Genomic DNA, 19878 nt, shown 5'->3' with positions numbered 1-19878 from the left:
ATATATTTCCCATCATGCACTTCTCTTTCCACATGGGCCAGCATGCCCCCACCCAGCATGCTTATATGATTTTGTCCTGGCTTACAAACAAACAAGCAAACAAGAAGACATAGCCATCATCAGATAGTGTAGTTCTAAAATGGGGTTACACATATAGGTATAACCCCATTTGAAATTCACACTCCATGTGTGGATGATAAAGGTCGTGTATTGTATACGGGGTGTATGTTTTTCAACTGGAATACCCTAATCATTGCTTATGCTGGAGGGAGGAAACATGAGTGTGGGGTCAATGATCGAGGAGACAAAATTATAAAACAACAGACATGATTTCGGTATAATATCTTCAGATCATTGCCACTAGAAGTATTGTAGACTGTCACATGGAATCAGGTGGTGTATGACGTGCAGTCCCTAAATTCAGTAAATTTTCATCGTCAACCGTGTAATTGAATGGGATTATTTTGAAATTTTAAAACGCTTGAAATATCACAAACAAATAGGCCTATTTTGATAAATAATATAAATACAAGCTAAAACCGTTGGGGTTCCATAATGAACCCCACAAAACTAACCAAGTATATGGAAAATGCCATATGGCCGGACGGTTTCACGAGTTGCCGGCTCGATCATGTCATCCGCCGCCTGCATGGAATACAAGTATCGTTTCGAGACTCAGCCGTGTATCTATCGAGAACACGCCAGTACGGGAGATTCTCAAGTTAAAGGCCCATTCAGTGATTTAAATTCTTCTACACACTTGCTATGAAACGATCAATACAATTTTTGCCAAAGCTCACTACCATTCGCAAGATGATGTGAACTACCAAATCGCAGCCCGGGATCGCAGCAGTTTAAATAGCTGGTATCTCCCGTTTTCTCACGCAGGCGATATATACATGTACACGGCTGGGTCTCAAAAAATACTTTAATTGCTGTTCTTAAACAGGTCAACCCTAAAATCATGTTCGGAGGTAATTTAAGTCCACTTTTTATGGCCTTTTTAAAATTCATTGGGCGCCCCATTCATTTTTTTAAAGAATTTTTATTTAAATTTAAAATCATGATGTAGGGCCTAATGTATTTTTCAAATTATGAAGGCTATAATACAGACCTACTAGTCAACCATAATGTGTTACATTCCAAAACCGGCCTAATTTTATTTTGATAAGAAAATGCAGGAAAATAACAGCTTGGTTGGCAGCCGAGTAAACCGAGATAGCAATTGCCCTTTATATCATGCTAATGTGCGAGTTCACTCAGAACTAAAACTTCTAAGGAAAATTAGGAAATAACTTGTTGTACGTTGATTCCCGTCACGTAAAAGTAGATATTCCTGAGGGAATGAACGCCACTTCTCGCTCTGAATAGACTTCAATTATAAAGTTTCCAACGGTAATATAATCTAATTTCCCCAAAATTGACAAGTTATCTCATGAAGCACTGCACCAATTTACTGCGCGTGTTTGTACTCCGACCTTGGAATATACTTTTCTTGGAGATATTGCATGAACAATTTTAAGATTGATTAATTTTTCTTGAACATGATGAAAGCACTCGGTGAGCGCACAGAAGGATAAATAAGTTTTGAAGAAAGTTCATCAACTTTGGATCGCTTCGGGATCTTTGTGGTTAATGTTATCGAATAAAGCAGAACCTCTATATACGCCTACTTATGTCATAGTAAATATGAAATATATGTTGGAACATGAATGTTACTGATGTACATATACAGAAATAGTAGTTTTGGTTTTAGAACAATTATTATGATTATGGGGAGGAGGAAGGTTTCTTCAAAAAAATATACTGTCACGCGAACTCCTGTCCAACTTGATAAATTTCTCCTTCAAAAGACCTTCAAAATATCCTATGTAAATTTACACTTGTCCAAATTACTGTTTTCAGCGTAAAAAAACCCGCGATTAATTAAAAACAGGAATAGGTGTGAGGTGGCACCATGATTGCTTTTTTTGGGGGGGGTGCCTTAAAGTACATTCTCCGACCCCTAGGCTTAAATGTAATTAATCCGAAAATGACATGCCCCATCATTTCCCACATATACCCCCAGGGAGCAGGAAAGTAACTGAATAGTGCATACAATGTTTGACATTTTATTTATACGACTTCCAGGGCTGAACATTTTGAGGCACTTTATGCAAAGTATTTAGAACAGTTATAATCCGCGAACAACGATTTTGATCATATTTTCAGAAATCGTGCCTGCGGGGCTCGTGCGTTGCGTTAGACGCATTAACATCTCAGTACGCGTACATTATTTTGTACAATTTCACTCCCAACAAGTGATACGTATTTATTAACCTATATATTCAATAAAACACTACACATTGCCTTTAAGTAGGTGATCCAAAATGCGCGAATAATGTAGACAATAACCTGCATCTTGATGGAGTAGATCGTAATTCAGATTGCTGCGCGAATAATGTAGACAATAACCTGCATCTCGATGGAGTAGATTGTAATTCAGATTGCTGCGCGAATGTATGGGCAAGAACTTGCATCTCGATAGAGCAGATTGGGATTCAGATTGCTGCGCGAATGTATGGGCAAGAACTTGCATCTCGACAGAGCAGATTGGGATTCAGATTGCTGCGCGAATATGTGGGCAAGAACTTGCATCTCGATAGAGCAGATTGGGATTCAGGTTGCTGCGCGAATGTGCCCTGTTTTGAGGGAACGGGTCATATTAAATAGAGAAATGCGAGACTTAAAAAATAAGGTGTTTCAGTTCCGAAACAAGTTTAACTTAAGAACTTCGGAAGTTTAAATTCCTGTAGTTGTAAAGTTTTTAAGGGTATGTTTTTATTGTCTGGTGTATTGCTAATAGACCTCGCAAGAAATAGATAGCCATGGGAGGGAACATTTAAGTGAATTATTGTAATGTGAAGGAAACCAACGTCGCCAAAAATGCCCGAGTGGCAGTTGAAATTGGATTAAGAAGCCTCCTTTTCTCCTGACACAGAGCTAGGGTGACAATAACATTGTTATTAAACTTGATTGTGTTAGTGACCTTCTTTTCCCTGATCTTTGTCTTCAAATCTATTTCCCATCATGCACTTCTCTTTCCACATGGGCCAGCATGCCCCCACCCAGCATGCTTATATGATTTTGTCCTGGCTTACAAACAAACAAGCAAACAAGAAGACATAGCCATCATCAGATAGTGTAGTTTTAAAATGGGGTTACACATATAGGTATAACCCCATTTGAAATTCACACTCCATGTGTGGATGATAAAGGTCGTGTATTGTATACGGGGTGTATGTTTTTCAACTGGAATACCCTAATCATTGCTTATGCTGGAGGGAGGAAACATGAGTGGGGTCAATGATCGAGGAGACAAAATTATAAAACAACAGACATGATTTCGGTATAATATCTTCAGATCATTGCCACTAGAAGTATTGTAGACTGTCACATGGAATCAGGTGGTGTATGACGTGCAGTCCCTAAATTCAGTAAATTTTCATCGTCAACCGTGTAATTGAATGGGATTATTTTGAAATTTTAAAACGCTTGAAATATCACAAACAAATAGGCCTATTTTGATAAATAATATAAATACAAGCTAAAACCGTTGGGGTTCCATAATGAACCCCACAAAACTAACCAAGTATATGGAAAATGCCATACGGCCGGGCGGTTTCACGAGTTGCCGGCTCGATCATGTCATCCGCCGCCTGCATGGAATACAAGTAGGCCTACATGTATATCGTTTCGAGACTCAGCCGTGTATCTATCGAGAACACGCCAGTAGGCCTACGGGAGATTCTCAAGTTAAAGGCCCATTCAGTGATTTAAATTCTTCTACACACTTGCTATGAAACACTGTTCTATGAAACGATCAATACAATTTTTGCCAAAGCTCACTACCATTCGCAAGATGCTGTGAACTACCAAATCGCAGCCCGGGATCGCAGCAGTTTAAATGGCTGCTATAGCATTAAGTGGTTTTTATGTGAAAATACTGGTATCTCCCGTTTTCTCACTCAGGCGATATATACACGGCTGGGTCTCAAAAATACTTTAATTGCTGTTCTTAACAGGTCAACCCTAAAATCATGTTCGGAGGTAATTTAAGTCCACTTTTTATGGCCTTTTTAAAATTCATTGGGCGCCCCATTCATTTTTTAAAGGAATTTTTATTTAAATTTAAAATCATGATGATGTAGGGCCTAATGTATTTTCAAATTATGAAGGCTATAATACAGACCTACTAGTCAACCATAATGTGTTACATTCCAAAACCGGCCTAATTTTATTTTGATAAGAAAATGCAGGAAAATAACAGCTTGGTTGGCAGCCGAGTAAACCGAGATAGCAATTGCCCTTTATATCATGCTAATGTGCGAGTTCACTTAGTTCTAAAACTTCTGAGGAAAATTAGGAAATAACTTGATGTACATTGATTCCCGTCACGTAAAAGTAGATATTCCTGAGGGAATGAGCGCCACTACACGCCTTGAATAGACTTCAATTATAAAGTTTCCAACGGTAATATAATCTAATTTCCCCCCAAAATTTACAAGTTATCTCATGAAGCACTGCACCAATTTACTGCGCGTGTTTGTACTCCGACCTTGGAATATACTTTTCTCGGAGATATTGCATGAAAAATTTTAAGATAGGTTAATTTTTCTTGAACATGATGAAAGCCCTAGGTGAGCGCACAGAAGGGTAACCTAAATAAGTTTTGAAGAAAGTTCATCAACTTTGGATCGCTTCGGGATCTTTGTGGTTTAATGTTATCGAATAAAGCAGAACCTCTATATACGCCTACTTATGTCATATTGAATATGAAATATATGCTGGAACATGATGTACTGATGTACATAACATTATGGGCGGAAATACAGAAGCAGCAGTTTTGGTTTTAGAACAATTATTATGATTATGGGGAGGAGGAAGGTTTCTTCAAAAAGTATACTGTCACGCGAACTCCTGTCCAACTTTATAAATTTCTCCTTCAAAAGACCTTCATAATATCCTATGTATGTAAATACACTTGTCCAAATTATTGTTTTCAGCGTAAAAAAAACCCGCGATTAATTTAACAGAAATATGTGTGAAGGTGGCACCATGATTTTTTTTGGGGGGTGCCTTAAAGTACATTCTCTGACCACTGGGCTTAAATGTAATTAATCCGAAAATGACATGCCCCATCATTTCCCACATATACCCTGAGGGAGCAGGAAAGTAACTGAATAGTGCATACAATGTTTGACATTTTATTTATACGACTTCCAGGGCTGAACATTTTGAGGCACTTTATGCAAAGTATAGAACAGTTATAATCCGCGAACAACGATTTTGATCATATTTTCAGAGTACAGGGGTCAACATCATGAGGCTAACATGATGAACTTTACAGTCGACCCTATTTTCTGGGCAATGTTTTATAAATTTAACGACTGCATGAGTAATTATATGTGTACGTTGAGATCAATTATTCGTTAATTCAAAGGAATCAATGTTATATCCTATTATTTCTGAAGAGCCTGCAAACTACAAAGTGACAGAGATATCCGGACCAGTTATTGAGACAGTACGGGTTCAGATGTCACCTTTGTCAGAATTATTGTATAAAATATATTTTAATACTTAAGAAAGAAAACAATAATTTATAGGCATGTTTGTGCATGTGCTTATTTTAATATATTTTTATATAGATTTCTAATTGCCATGCAAATGCAAATGTCATTTTTTTTAAAAACATGGCAGATTTCGGCACACGCCCCTCATGCAGATCAGGGTTTAGTGAAATTTTATTGTTATGTGATTTTCATTTATTTAAAAAATAGTTTTGCCACATGCAATATTAAGAAATCACAAAATAAGGTGGTTTATCAATCAGGTGTTTGTTTAATGTATCAGAATTTTGCGAAGCAGACAATAATTTTCCGAATTTTATACCAATTATAATATGAAAATACAAATATGAATAAAAAAATGTTACGCTCTCAAAATCAAAACTTTGATTCAATCATCATTAATATCCATTAGCTGGGCATGCACACAGTGGGGGTGCCGTTATTACATGTGGGCGTATTTCTAGGGAGGGGATTCTTCCTATTTGCCTCTCAAACACTCCATTTTTCTTGTTTGCCCTCAGTGACGCACCCCTTCCCCAGACACAATTTTGTCTTGTCCCCAAATGTCCATATTCATGATATTTGCTCCCAAGAATTGCAGGGGAGTAGCAAGCGGGTTGACAGGGTGACCGAAGTCCAGGGGCCCAGAGAGTTCAGGGGCCCCGAGCAAAAGCGAAAATGAACTGGGTTAGGGATATGGCTGATATTATATATTAAAAGGCCCGCACTACTCCTGACTGGCTCTTGCTACGCCCCTGAAGAATTGGCGCGGGGCGCGTGTATAAGTCCAGCAATGACGATTTATGATAGGCCTACATGTGTGTTTGCGTTGGGGTCCTCTCGCTATTCCGAAAAACCGCCATTCCGGAGGTTCGCTATTCCAAGGTTCGCTATTTCGGAATAGCGAAACTTGACAATTTGGGGTTAAGTTAGAACAATTGTGATCCGTGAACAAGCTGAACGATTTTGATCAAATAATATTTTCAGATAGGCCTACATGGTATATGAGGGAGTCAAAAACATGATGAACTTCACAGTCGACCCTCTATCTGGGTAATGTTTGACAAATTTAACAACTTCATGAGTAATTATGTGTGTCTGCCTTTATGTTAAGATAAATTATTGGTTAATTCAAAGGCACTTGATTTTCGTTGTTTTCTAAAGAGCCTGAGTCAAAGGACAAAGTGACAGAGATATCCGGACCAGTGATTAAGACAGGGGCATGCATGGGTTAAAATGTCATTATTAAGAACTATTGCATATGATTCTAATATTTACGGAGGAAAACAATACCGGGCATGTTTGTGCCCATTTAATGTATTTTTATATATAATTCAAATTGCTTTGCAAATGCAAAGTGTTAACTTTTTCAGACATGTCAGTTTAAATAGCTGGTATCTCCCGTTTTCTCACGCAGGCGATATATACATGTACACGGCTGGGTCTCAAAAATACTTTAATTGCTGTTCTTAAACAGGTCAACCCTAAAATCATGTTCGGAGGTAATTTAAGTCCACTTTTTATGGCCTTTTTAAAATTCATTGGGCGCCCCATTCATTTTTTTAAAGAATTTTTATTTAAATTTAAAATCATGATGTAGGGCCTAATGTATTTTTCAAATTATGAAGGCTATAATACAGACCTACTAGTCAACCATAATGTGTTACATTCCAAAACCGGCCTAATTTTATTTTGATAAGAAAATGCAGGAAAATAACAGCTTGGTTGGCAGCCGAGTAAACCGAGATAGCAATTGCCCTTTATATCATGCTAATGTGCGAGTTCACTCAGAACTAAAACTTCTAAGGAAAATTAGGAAATAACTTGTTGTACGTTGATTCCCGTCACGTAAAAGTAGATATTCCTGAGGGAATGAACGCCACTTCTCGCTCTGAATAGACTTCAATTATAAAGTTTCCAACGGTAATATAATCTAATTTCCCCCCAAAATTGACAAGTTATCTCATGAAGCACTGCACCAATTTACTGCGCGTGTTTGTACTCCGACCTTGGAATATACTTTTCTTGGAGATATTGCATGAACAATTTTAAGATTGATTAATTTTTCTTGAACATGATGAAAGCACTCGGTGAGCGCACAGAAGGATAAATAAGTTTTGAAGAAAGTTCATCAACTTTGGATCGCTTCGGGATCTTTGTGGTTAATGTTATCGAATAAAGCAGAACCTCTATATACGCCTACTTATGTCATAGTAAATATGAAATATATGTTGGAACATGAATGTTACTGATGTACATATACAGAAATAGTAGTTTTGGTTTTAGAACAATTATTATGATTATGGGGAGGAGGAAGGTTTCTTCAAAAAAATATACTGTCACGCGAACTCCTGTCCAACTTGATAAATTTCTCCTTCAAAAGACCTTCAAAATATCCTATGTAAATTTACACTTGTCCAAATTACTGTTTTCAGCGTAAAAAAACCCGCGATTAATTAAAAACAGGAATAGGTGTGAAGGTGGCACCATGATTGCTTTTTTGGGGGGGGTGCCTTAAAGTACATTCTCCGACCCCTAGGCTTAAATGTAATTAATCCGAAAATGACATGCCCCATCATTTCCCACATATACCCCGAGGGAGCAGGAAAGTAACTGAATAGTGCATACAATGTTTGACATTTTATTTATACGACTTCCAGGGCTGAACATTTTGAGGCACTTTATGCAAAGTATTTAGAACAGTTATAATCCGCGAACAACGATTTTGATCATATTTTCAGAAATCGTGCCTGCGGGGCTCGTGCGTTGCGTTAGACGCATTAACATCTCAGTACGCGTACATTATTTTGTACAATTTCACTCCCAACAAGTGATACGTATTTATTAACCTATATATTCAATAAAACACTACACATTGCCTTTAAGTAGGTGATCCAAAATGCGCGAATAATGTAGACAATAACCTGCATCTTGATGGAGTAGATCGTAATTCAGATTGCTGCGCGAATAATGTAGACAATAACCTGCATCTCGATGGAGTAGATTGTAATTCAGATTGCTGCGCGAATGTATGGGCAAGAACTTGCATCTCGACAGAGCAGATTGGGATTCAGATTGCTGCGCGAATATGTGGGCAAGAACTTGCATCTCGATAGAGCAGATTGGGATTCAGGTTGCTGCGCGAATGTGCCCTGTTTTGAGGGAACGGGTCATATTAAATAGAGAAATGCGAGACTTAAAAAAATAAGGTGTTTCAGTTCCGAAACAAGTTTAACTTAAGAACTTCGGAAGTTTAAATTCCTGTAGTTGTAAAGTTTTAAGGGTATGTTTTATTGTCTGGTGTATTGCTAATAGACCTCGAAAGAAATAGATAGCCATGGGAAGGAACATTTAAGTGAATTATTGTAATGTGAAGGAAACCAACGTCGCCAAAAATGCCCGAGTGGCAGTTGAAATTGGATTAAGAAGCCTCCTTTTCTCCTGACACAGAGCTAGGGTGACAATAACATTGTTATTAAACTTGATTGTGTTAGTGACCTTCTTTTCCCTGATCTTTGTCTTCAAATCTATTTCCCATCATGCACTTCTCTTTCCACATGGGCCAGCATGCCCCCACCCAGCATGCTTATATGATTTTGTCCTGGCTTACAAACAAACAAGCAAACAAGAAGACATAGCCATCATCAGATAGTGTAGTTTTAAAATGGGGTTACACATATAGGTATAACCCCATTTGAAATTCACACTCCATGTGTGGATGATAAAGGTCGTGTATTGTATACGGGGTGTATGTTTTTCAACTGGAATACCCTAATCATTGCTTATGCTGGAGGGAGGAAACATGAGTGGGGTCAATGATCGAGGAGACAAAATTATAAAACAACAGACATGATTTCGGTATAATATCTTCAGATCATTGCCACTAGAAGTATTGTAGACTGTCACATGGAATCAGGTGGTGTATGACGTGCAGTCCCTAAATTCAGTAAATTTTCATCGTCAACCGTGTAATTGAATGGGATTATTTTGAAATTTTAAAACGCTTGAAATATCACAAACAAATAGGCCTATTTTGATAAATAATATAAATACAAGCTAAAACCGTTGGGGTTCCATAATGAACCCCACAAAACTAACCAAGTATATGGAAAATGCCATACGGCCGGGCGGTTTCACGAGTTGCCGGCTCGATCATGTCATCCGCCGCCTGCATGGAATACAAGTAGGCCTACATGTATATCGTTTCGAGACTCAGCCGTGTATCTATCGAGAACACGCCAGTAGGCCTACGGGAGACTCTCAAGTTAAAGGCCCATTCAGTGATTTAAATTCTTCTACACACTTGCTATGAAACACTGTTCTATGAAACGATCAATACAATTTTTGCCAAAGCTCACTACCATTCGCAAGATGCTGTGAACTACCAAATCGCAGCCCGGGATCGCAGCAGTTTAAATGGCTGCTATAGCATTAAGTGGTTTTTATGTGAAAATACTGGTATCTCCCGTTTTCTCACTCAGGCGATATATACACGGCTGGGTCTCAAAAAATACTTTAATTGCTGTTCTTAACAGGTCAACCCTAAAATCATGTTCGGAGGTAATGTAAGTCCACTTTTTATGGCCTTTTTAAGATTCATTGGGCGCCCCATTCATTTTTAAAGGAATTTTTATTTAAATTTAAAATCATGATGATGTAGGGCCTAATGTATTTTCAAATTATGAAGGCTATAATACAGACCTACTAGTCAACCATAATGTGTTACATTCCAAAACCGGCCTAATTTTATTTTGATAAGAAAATGCAGGAAAATAACAGCTTGGTTGGCAGCCGAGTAAACCGAGATAGCAATTGCCCTTTATATCATGCTAATGTGCGAGTTCACTTAGTTCTAAAACTTCTGAGGAAAATTAGGAAATAACTTGATGTACATTGATTCCCGTCACGTAAAAGTAGATATTCCTGAGGGAATGAGCGCCACTACACGCCTTGAATAGACTTCAATTATAAAGTTTCCAACGGTAATATAATCTAATTTCCCCCCAAAATTTACAAGTTATCTCATGAAGCACTGCACCAATTTACTGCGCGTGTTTGTACTCCGACCTTGGAATATACTTTTCTCGGAGATATTGCATGAAAAATTTTAAGATAGGTTAATTTTTCTTGAACATGATGAAAGCCCTAGGTGAGCGCACAGAAGGGTAACCTAAATAAGTTTTGAAGAAAGTTCATCAACTTTGGATCGCTTCGGGATCTTTGTGGTTTAATGTTATCGAATAAAGCAGAACCTCTATATACGCCTACTTATGTCATATTGAATATGAAATATATGCTGGAACATGATGTACTGATGTACATAACATTATGGGCGGAAATACAGAAGCAGCAGTTTTGGTTTTAGAACAATTATTATGATTATGGGGAGGAGGAAGGTTTCTTCAAAAAAGTATACTGTCACGCGAACTCCTGTCCAACTTTATAAATTTCTCCTTCAAAAGACCTTCATAATATCCTATGTATGTAAATACACTTGTCCAAATTATTGTTTTCAGCGTAAAAAAACCCGCGATTAATTTAACAGAAATATGTGTGAAGGTGGCACCATGATTTTTTTTGGGGGGGTGCCTTAAAGTACATTCTCTGACCACTGGGCTTAAATGTAATTAATCCGAAAATGACATGCCCCATCATTTCCCACATATACCCTGAGGGAGCAGGAAAGTAACTGAATAGTGCATACAATGTTTGACATTTTATTTATACGACTTCCAGGGCTGAACATTTTGAGGCACTTTATGCAAAGTATAGAACAGTTATAATCCGCGAACAACGATTTTGATCATATTTTCAGAGTACAGGGGTCAACATCATGAGGCTAACATGATGAACTTTACAGTCGACCCTATTTTCTGGGCAATGTTTTATAAATTTAACGACTGCATGAGTAATTATATGTGTACGTTGAGATCAATTATTCGTTAATTCAAAGGAATCAATGTTATATCCTATTATTTCTGAAGAGCCTGCAAACTACAAAGTGACAGAGATATCCGGACCAGTTATTGAGACAGTACGGGTTCAGATGTCACCTTTGTCAGAATTATTGTATAAAATATATTTTAATACTTAAGAAAGAAAACAATAATTTATAGGCATGTTTGTGCATGTGCTTATTTTAATATATTTTTTTTTAGATTTCTAATTGCCATGCAAATGCAAATGTCATTTTTTTTAAAAACATGGCAGATTTCGGCACACGCCCCTCATGCAGATCAGGGTTTAGTGAAATTTTATTGTTATGTGATTTTCATTTATTTAAAAAATAGTTTTGCCACATGCAATATTAAGAAATCACAAAATAAGGTGGTTTATCAATCAGGTGTTTGTTTAATGTATCAGAATTTTGCGAAGCAGACAATAATTTTCCGAATTTTATACCAATTATAATATGAAAATACAAATATGAATAAAAAAATGTTACGCTCTCAAAATCAAAACTTTGATTCAATCATCATTAATATCCATTAGCTGGGCATGCACACAGTGGGGGTGCCGTTATTACATGTGGGCGTATTTCTAGGGGAGGGGGATTCTTCCTATTTGCCTCTCAAACACTCCATTTTTTCTTGTTTGCCCTCAGTGACGCACCCCTTCCCCAGACACAATTTTGTCTTGTCCCCAAATGTCCATATTCATGATATTTGCTCCCAAGAATTGCAGGGGAGTAGCAAGCGGGTTGACAGGGTGACCGAAGTCCAGGGGCCCAGAGAGTTCAGGGGCCCCGAGCAAAAGCGAAAATGAACTGGGTTAGGGATATGGCTGATATTATATATTAAAAGGGCCCGCACTACTCCTGACTGGCTCTTGCTACGCCCCTGAAGAATTGGCGCGGGGCGCGTGTATAAGTCCAGCAATGACGATTTATGATAGGCCTACATGTGTGTTTGCGTTGGGGTCCTCTCGCTATTCCGAAAAACCGCCATTCCGGAGGTTCGCTATTCCAAAGGTTCGCTATTTCGGAATAGCGAAACTTGACAATTTGGGGTTAAGTTAGAACAATTGTGATCCGTGAACAAGCTGAACGATTTTGATCAAATAATATTTTCAGATAGGCCTACATGGTATATGAGGGGGTCAAAAACATGATGAACTTCACAGTCGACCCTCTATCTGGGTAATGTTTGACAAATTTAACAACTTCATGAGTAATTATGTGTGTCTGCCTTTATGTTAAGATAAATTATTGGTTAATTCAAAGGCACTTGATTTTCGTTGTTTTCTAAAGAGCCTGAGTCAAAGGACAAAGTGACAGAGATATCCGGACCAGTGATTAAGACAGGGGCATGCATGGGTTAAAATGTCATTATTAAGAACTATTGCATATGATTCTAATATTTACGGAGGAAAACAATACCGGGCATGTTTGTGCCCATTTAATGTATTTTTATATATAATTCAAATTGCTTTGCAAATGCAAAGTGTTAACTTTTTCAGACATGTCAGATTTCGGCACACGCCTTTCCAGACACGACAGAAGGGTTTAGTGAAATAATATTGTTTATGTGATATATTCATGTTAATGAAGCACCAAGGGTTAACAAATGGCGCTGTACTATTTCTTAAAAATTAGGCCTAATTGGTTAAAAATTCGCGTTCCTAATTCAGATGTAGATTTAGACATATCATGGTCCGATTCCTCGAAGCATGGCTAGTGGTCGAGTTTTCTAAGCCACCACGCTTGCCCATTCACAAACGACTTTTTTTTTAAATGTACCAGAGTTATGTGGTACGGATTCCAAGCAGGTAAATCATTTTGCCAACTGTATACCAATAATGTGAAAATAAGAAAAATAATATATAAATGACTAAATAAATAAATAGATAAATAATAAAAAAAAAAGCAAAAAAAAAAATTAAAAAAAAGCTACCCAATTTTTCAGATTTTAGGATCGGTCGAAAAGGCAACACAACTCCTATTTTTCAGTGGTCTTTAAGCATAGTTATGAAATTGACACGTTTTTAGCTGTAGCTGCATATTTATAACACCACTTACTGCAATTTTCAATATACTTTATGTTTCCCCTTATTAACCTATCAATCACTCATTCACTTCCCAGGAAATTCACGGCAATACTGCAGATTTTAGGGTCGGTCGAAAAAGCAACACACGGGGCGGTCGAATTAGAAGTCAAGTTTTGTATAGAATATACATTGTATACATTACAATCTCTGAGTATACAAATGTGATATTTTGTCCACACCATATAGTCGTGCGAAGACCCTTTTCATACTCATTCATATGTAAATAAATGGCCTTGAGCACGTGAAATAGGGAAATAACAAAAAGCAAGTCTCCGAATCTCAGTGTTAAAGCATGGTTAAAGCTACATGCAGAGCGTTAAATGTCCCATTTGCATAACAAGGAACCACTTTAATAAGAGCCCGGGAATAAGAGTCAACGACCTTTATATCATTTTAGTATAGATACCTACACCAGGCACAAAAAGAAACTCGTCAGTTAGGCTGCGTTCACATAGAAGTATACTATTCGGGTATACGGTGCACGTTTTACAGGTGCACGCGTATATAGTTCAATCGAGCAAGGCAATTTCATAGTACCGGGTCACATAAGGCTACGATCGCATAGAAGTATACTATTCGAAAATACGATGCACGTTTTGTAGGTGCACGCGTATAGCTTAAATCGAGCAAGGTAATTTCATAGTACCGGGTCACATAAGAGCTATTCGAAAAGGCCGTATACCTGCGTATAGTATAGTATAGTGGGAATCGTGCGTGTTCGATTTTAGTGCAGCGTATACCGTCCTAATTTTAAAAACCTAAACCATATGTGGGTAAATTTTTTTAATAGATGCACTATCTAATTCTGCACATTACGAAATACGCTCATTCGATCAGGCTGAGTTCACATAGTATACTCCTATATGAACTCAGCCTGATCGAATGAGCGTATTTCGTATAGCGAATACCGTGTACTTCTATGTGAACTGAGCCTTATAGTCATCTTTGCTGTTCAACTACCTGATAATTTTTGGATTATTCTGAAAAATGCATTTTGTTAAAATGGACCTTGCTTTCTCATTTGACACCCTGTTCGTGTAAATCGAACAAGAATTGACCAAGATATGCGCATCCAAAGCCTCAAACGATTTTCAATAGGAACGCAGCGTTGTATTCCACACAAGCACCACATGCCATTCAATAAAGCACACGATGTAACATGCATAATTGGATCGTTAAAATTTCAACTTTCATTTTGGGGTTTGAGTGTCTGGAGGTACATATCTTGGTCAATTCTTGATCGATTGTCACAAACAGGGTGTCAAATGAGAAAGCACAGTCCAATTAATAAAATGCATAATTCAGAATAATCCAAAATTATCAGGTTGTTCAACAGCAAATAAGACTATAACTGACGAGTTTCTTTTTGTGCCTGGTGTAGTTTGTAATGTATGTTTTACATAGACGTATAGGGGGAGGGGAGTAAATCGCCTGATGTTCCACAAGGGGAATGGTTCATGCAATTATTCTACAATGTTACGGTAATGGGTGTGTGTTATATCTCTACAGAATGTGACCATCATTTAAACTTTAAAAATGCAAATTTTTCGCTTCGTGTGCATTTATTACAAAAAAAGTTTAGGAATTAAAGAAGCTCCATTTCACATTTTACACAAAGCTCCACCCCATGCCATAAAGAAACTTGTCATAACCCATGCCTTAAACTAGATTTCGAGACGAAAAATAAGCACCTCAGGTAAAGACACAAATTGCTTTTTTCTTCACAAATACCTACACATACTGAAAATAAATGTTGGGGTGTTTGGAGTGTCATGTTCGATGATAGTATACTGCGCACAAAATGTATCCGAACACTTGCAAAAAAGCCCATAAAACTGAACAATAATTAATCAAATCTTTAATTTTAATGGATATATAATATCTCATTCTGCTGCGACCTTTATGCCCCCTGACAAAAAATGAAAGAATAAATCGGGAACATCCACAGACCAAGAAAACTGGCTATGCCCGTATGTGAAAGATGAATCTGAGCAGTGGCAGCCAGGTTTTCGGAACAGGGGGAGTGCTCAAACTTCTGAATGTACCGACAAAAAGACCCACGATTGTACCGACGCGAGTGTTGTTGATGATGATAATGATTACAAATCAGATGCATGATGATGATGATGATGATATTGATGATGATGATGATGATGATGATGATGACGACGACGACGCTGATGCTGATTATGCTGATAATGATACAATTGCCGACAATGACGCATAATCAGAAATTACACAAATAATAAAAGTGATCTTTTTATACAGATTCGAATGGGCTTACAACACGGGAACATCAGACAGGCCGATCCTAATTGTTTACCATTAGACGAGACTACGCTACCAGACAAACTACGAGACTTAGGCTACGCCACTCACGCTGTAGGAAAATGGCATCTGGGCTTTTCAAGTCCAAAGTGTCTTCCGACACAACGTGGGTTCGATTCCTATCTCGGTAAGTGTATGGCGAGTGTCTTCCGACACAACGTGGGTTCGATTCCTATCTCGGTAAGTGTATGGCGAATGGGGTGGCATGAGCCATATTGTTTCAGTTTTAGCATTTACTAAAATATTACGTGCTTCTTAATATCATCTTCCAAATTAGTGTCAACTTCATTGATGAAGGCTCAGACACGGAGTGTGTGCGGCGTGCTTATTTAGTCCAACTTGTTTAGAGCTTCCTTAAATGCTGCTGGTGGGGGTGCTTTGACGACTGCTTCGGGTAGAAAATTCCATTCCCGGATGGTGCGGGGAAAGAAGCTGGTTCATTGATCTTATAAGAAATAAGTCAATGAAGCCAGTCATTTATCTATTTCCGTATTTTGATGATCTTGAGATGGTCTATGTGTTTTGCCCTCAAACTAAAATGTCTGGAATGGGTCCTTTTTGGGCAAATTCATTCAGACTGGTATAAATGATGACTTAGCAGATATGAATGCCTCATTTGGAGCTTAATATAGTTCTTAAAGGGCATATCTATTGCAAAAACAAGTTTAACTCCATTCGAAGAGAATAATTATTACATTACAAGTTGATACTCTTTGCGATTTCTTATTTGTATTTCTCCTGAAAAAAGACAAAACGTGTTGGTAAAATGCTGGCTCGTACGGTCCTTCCCCCGCTCGACGCGAAATTGATTTCCAATGTAGCACTTATGACGTACATTACATGATGTCGAGTAGTCTCCTCCGAGCCAGTTTGGTTAGTACGCGTACACATGAGCCCACGGAGAGCTCTTTTGAGGTTCATTCATATCATGTAGGCCTATATAATGCGCGACCTTCATCACGAGAAATTGGGACTGATATATTGATATGTCACGCTCAAGTTCTAAGCTCGTGCGGTAACATTGATCTAAAATATTTTTTTATTTTTTAGTCCACATATTTCTCATCAAGTTGATATACATATGAATTTACAATTTACTAATATATAACAAAGAAGCGGCCTGATTTTATCCATATCTGTAAAAACCATTAAATTTGTAATATTTGATGAAGTTGATTCTGATTTTTTTTCCGATAACAAAAACAGTATACGTTCTGTGCATTGAGAGTGTTGACAGTTCATTCTCTCAAAGCTGGCAATATTCATTTCCTGACATACATTAGTTTCTAGATCAAATCTGTCTCGTTACAGTTGGTTTTTGCGGAATATCAATTTTAAACGACTTATTTTCTCAAAAAGGAGTCATTTTCAATGTCCTCATAATATTAGCTTGCCAATGATATGATGTTGTCCGAGCAATATATATGCCCTTTAAAGAACCAATTCGGAACAAAACGAGGTCTCGAGGAGGAACTGAATTAACATGATTAAAGCGATAATGGGTTGAAATCCACACCCATACGGAAGACATAAACGGTTCCAAAAATAAGTAGGGCCTACCACTTAAGAATTTTTGGTATAATCCAAAAACGGCTTGATCAATTTTTCTGTTGTAAAGTTTGGAACATAGGCTGATTAATTTGCATCAAGTGAACGGGGTTTTGTTGTTATCTTTTATCATCTTCACTGAGAAATACAGCAATTTACAAAATTTTCGGCCAAACAAAAGTTGCACTTTTCTATATAGGCTTTTTTATGCATGACCTTTGGTTTCAGACCTCTTTCACTTGAAGAAAATTAATCAAAAAGGAATGTTTCTATATTTTTGTTTGTTTTTTATTAAAATAATAACTTTAGTTAAGATGTTCATTAGTTAATTTGTACACATTTCAAATATATTTTATGGTTCAGTGAGTAATCATATAGCCATTTATGAAATTTTATTAATCAACAAAAGTTGCACTTTTCTAAATTGGCTTTTTGTATACATTAAAATGCATAAATTTAACAAGTTTTTCATTCTAATTAAACTTAATGAAGGAACAACTGTAACTTCAGTGATAAATCTTGTGTTCATTGATTAATTTAACCAATGGCCCAACAAATTCCTGGTTAGATCTTTTATGTTGGATCCCTATACACTTGTTACATTCAACATTGGTCATTCCTTGAATGGTTCAAAAAACATTTATATGAGTGGCCGTTATCAAGGCTCAACTTGTTACAAGCGGACAAGTGAGGGACAAGACCACCTTAAAGGACTTTGCAGCAAATCCTGCAGCATACAGGGAACCAGCTTGACTAACAGCAGAGAAGAACGATGCTTGGAAGCAGTGACATGATGAACCCGCGACCTCCCGATCGTGAGGCGGACGCTCTAACCACTAGGCCACCACGCCGGTTTTAAACTTTACGTAATAGCCCGATGTCAACATGGTCAATATGAAAGGTGCAGCTATAAATATTTAATAGTTTCATCTGCGCAGATCTCGGCGTATTTAAGAGACGTCGGACAATTTAGATATTTGGGCTCAACACCATGTACAGTTTGAAGTAAACAGTTGAAGGTGTTGTCAGGGCTACATGTACGAACTGAAAAATTTGCATAGCAAAATGACCCGTTTCCTCCGCAGCCAATTTGGTTTCGCTTCATCGAAATCAAGCTGGCCACGGAAGAGACTACCCTCCTTTGTGTTTGTTCATTTGTGTATGGAGAGCCATTTTTGGAGTCTATAATGACTTAGGCTACGCTCTCAGCTAGAGTCCGACGCTGCATTGTACTAGAAATACCTTTTCTGTGACATCGCTATAGAGCCAACCGGGAACACGTATTCATTTTGAAAATATAGCATTAAAATTAGTATCACCTTTGTGGCCCCCGTGCAGTGGAAAACCTTAATTCTTTCATTAAAAAGAAATGAAAATTAAAAAAACACGGATCCACCTGTGCACCTATAAAATGGGCACATCAATTTGTCTCAAATATGAATGAATTTTAAGAAACATACGGGATATGATGAACCATTGACTTGACGCCATGATAGTAGGATCTATTAGTTGTTTTATATACAATGTATATACCGTTTTGTCATAATACCAATATTTGTCATAATATATAATGAGTAATATTTAGCAACGTAAATGTGCAGTTCATATGCACAAACGAATACTGATCTATATGATATTCAGGTTTTTGTACACCACGTATAACATGTTACATAGGAGGTCATACGTGTTGACCTTCATCTATTGTATTTGTTCATTTGTGTATGGAGAGGAGAAACGCCATTAAACGCCATTAAAACTCCATCAGTATTAGGGCGTAGTTCAGTGAACTCACCGGATTGCTATTCCAAGTACTTTGATAATACAGATAATAGGCCTATGTATTAATGGGTCGAGGCGATTGCATTGAAAAACATAATAAATTATTCATACCAGTTACGTAATCAATCGATAGTGCGGACACTTTTCATTTGCAAACCACCAAAATTCGTGATCTTTTAGCGTTGGAAAAGAAACCACGTGAATAGAGTGCCCTCTCAAGAATAACTACTCTCTGGCGTTGTTGTAGATATTGCTAAAAAGAGGAGTGTCAAAGATATGAAGCATGCTGATCTGGTATGGTATTTCTTACAGAGACCTTGATTGGTCTCGGCCAGTAATGTCTATTCGCTGGCGAAGTGATCATTAGGAAATGAATTTGGAGAAAACCTTCTGTTAATAAAATTCTATGCTGAGCCACCAGCCTGGGTGGCTCACGCTCCAGTTATTTCAGATGATTGAGCTCAGAAATACACCAAAGAATGTCTTCCAAATCATGAAAACAAATAGATAATCAGCTTATCGGATTAAAAGCTTAGAGGGAAGGTCTTGCTGCTCAGCGAGTGTTTGT

General features: G+C 37.5%; 1 protein-coding gene across 1 annotated transcript in view; it reads left to right on the top strand.

Moving 5' to 3' along the window:
• Positions 1-19878, top strand: part of LOC140167906 (arylsulfatase B-like) — a 44451-nt gene that overhangs the window by 1672 nt on the left and 22901 nt on the right. The window contains exon 2 of the mRNA XM_072191196.1: positions 15924-16110. Coding sequence (XP_072047297.1) covers positions 15924-16110 — 187 coding nt within the window. The remainder of the gene's footprint in view (positions 1-15923; positions 16111-19878) is intronic.

This window comes from Amphiura filiformis, chromosome 13 (assembly GCF_039555335.1).
Source record: "Amphiura filiformis chromosome 13, Afil_fr2py, whole genome shotgun sequence".
Classification (NCBI taxonomy): domain Eukaryota; kingdom Metazoa; phylum Echinodermata; class Ophiuroidea; order Amphilepidida; family Amphiuridae; genus Amphiura; species Amphiura filiformis.
The sequence above is the reverse complement of the archived record's forward strand: the minus strand, read 5'-3'. Positions and strand labels throughout refer to the sequence as shown.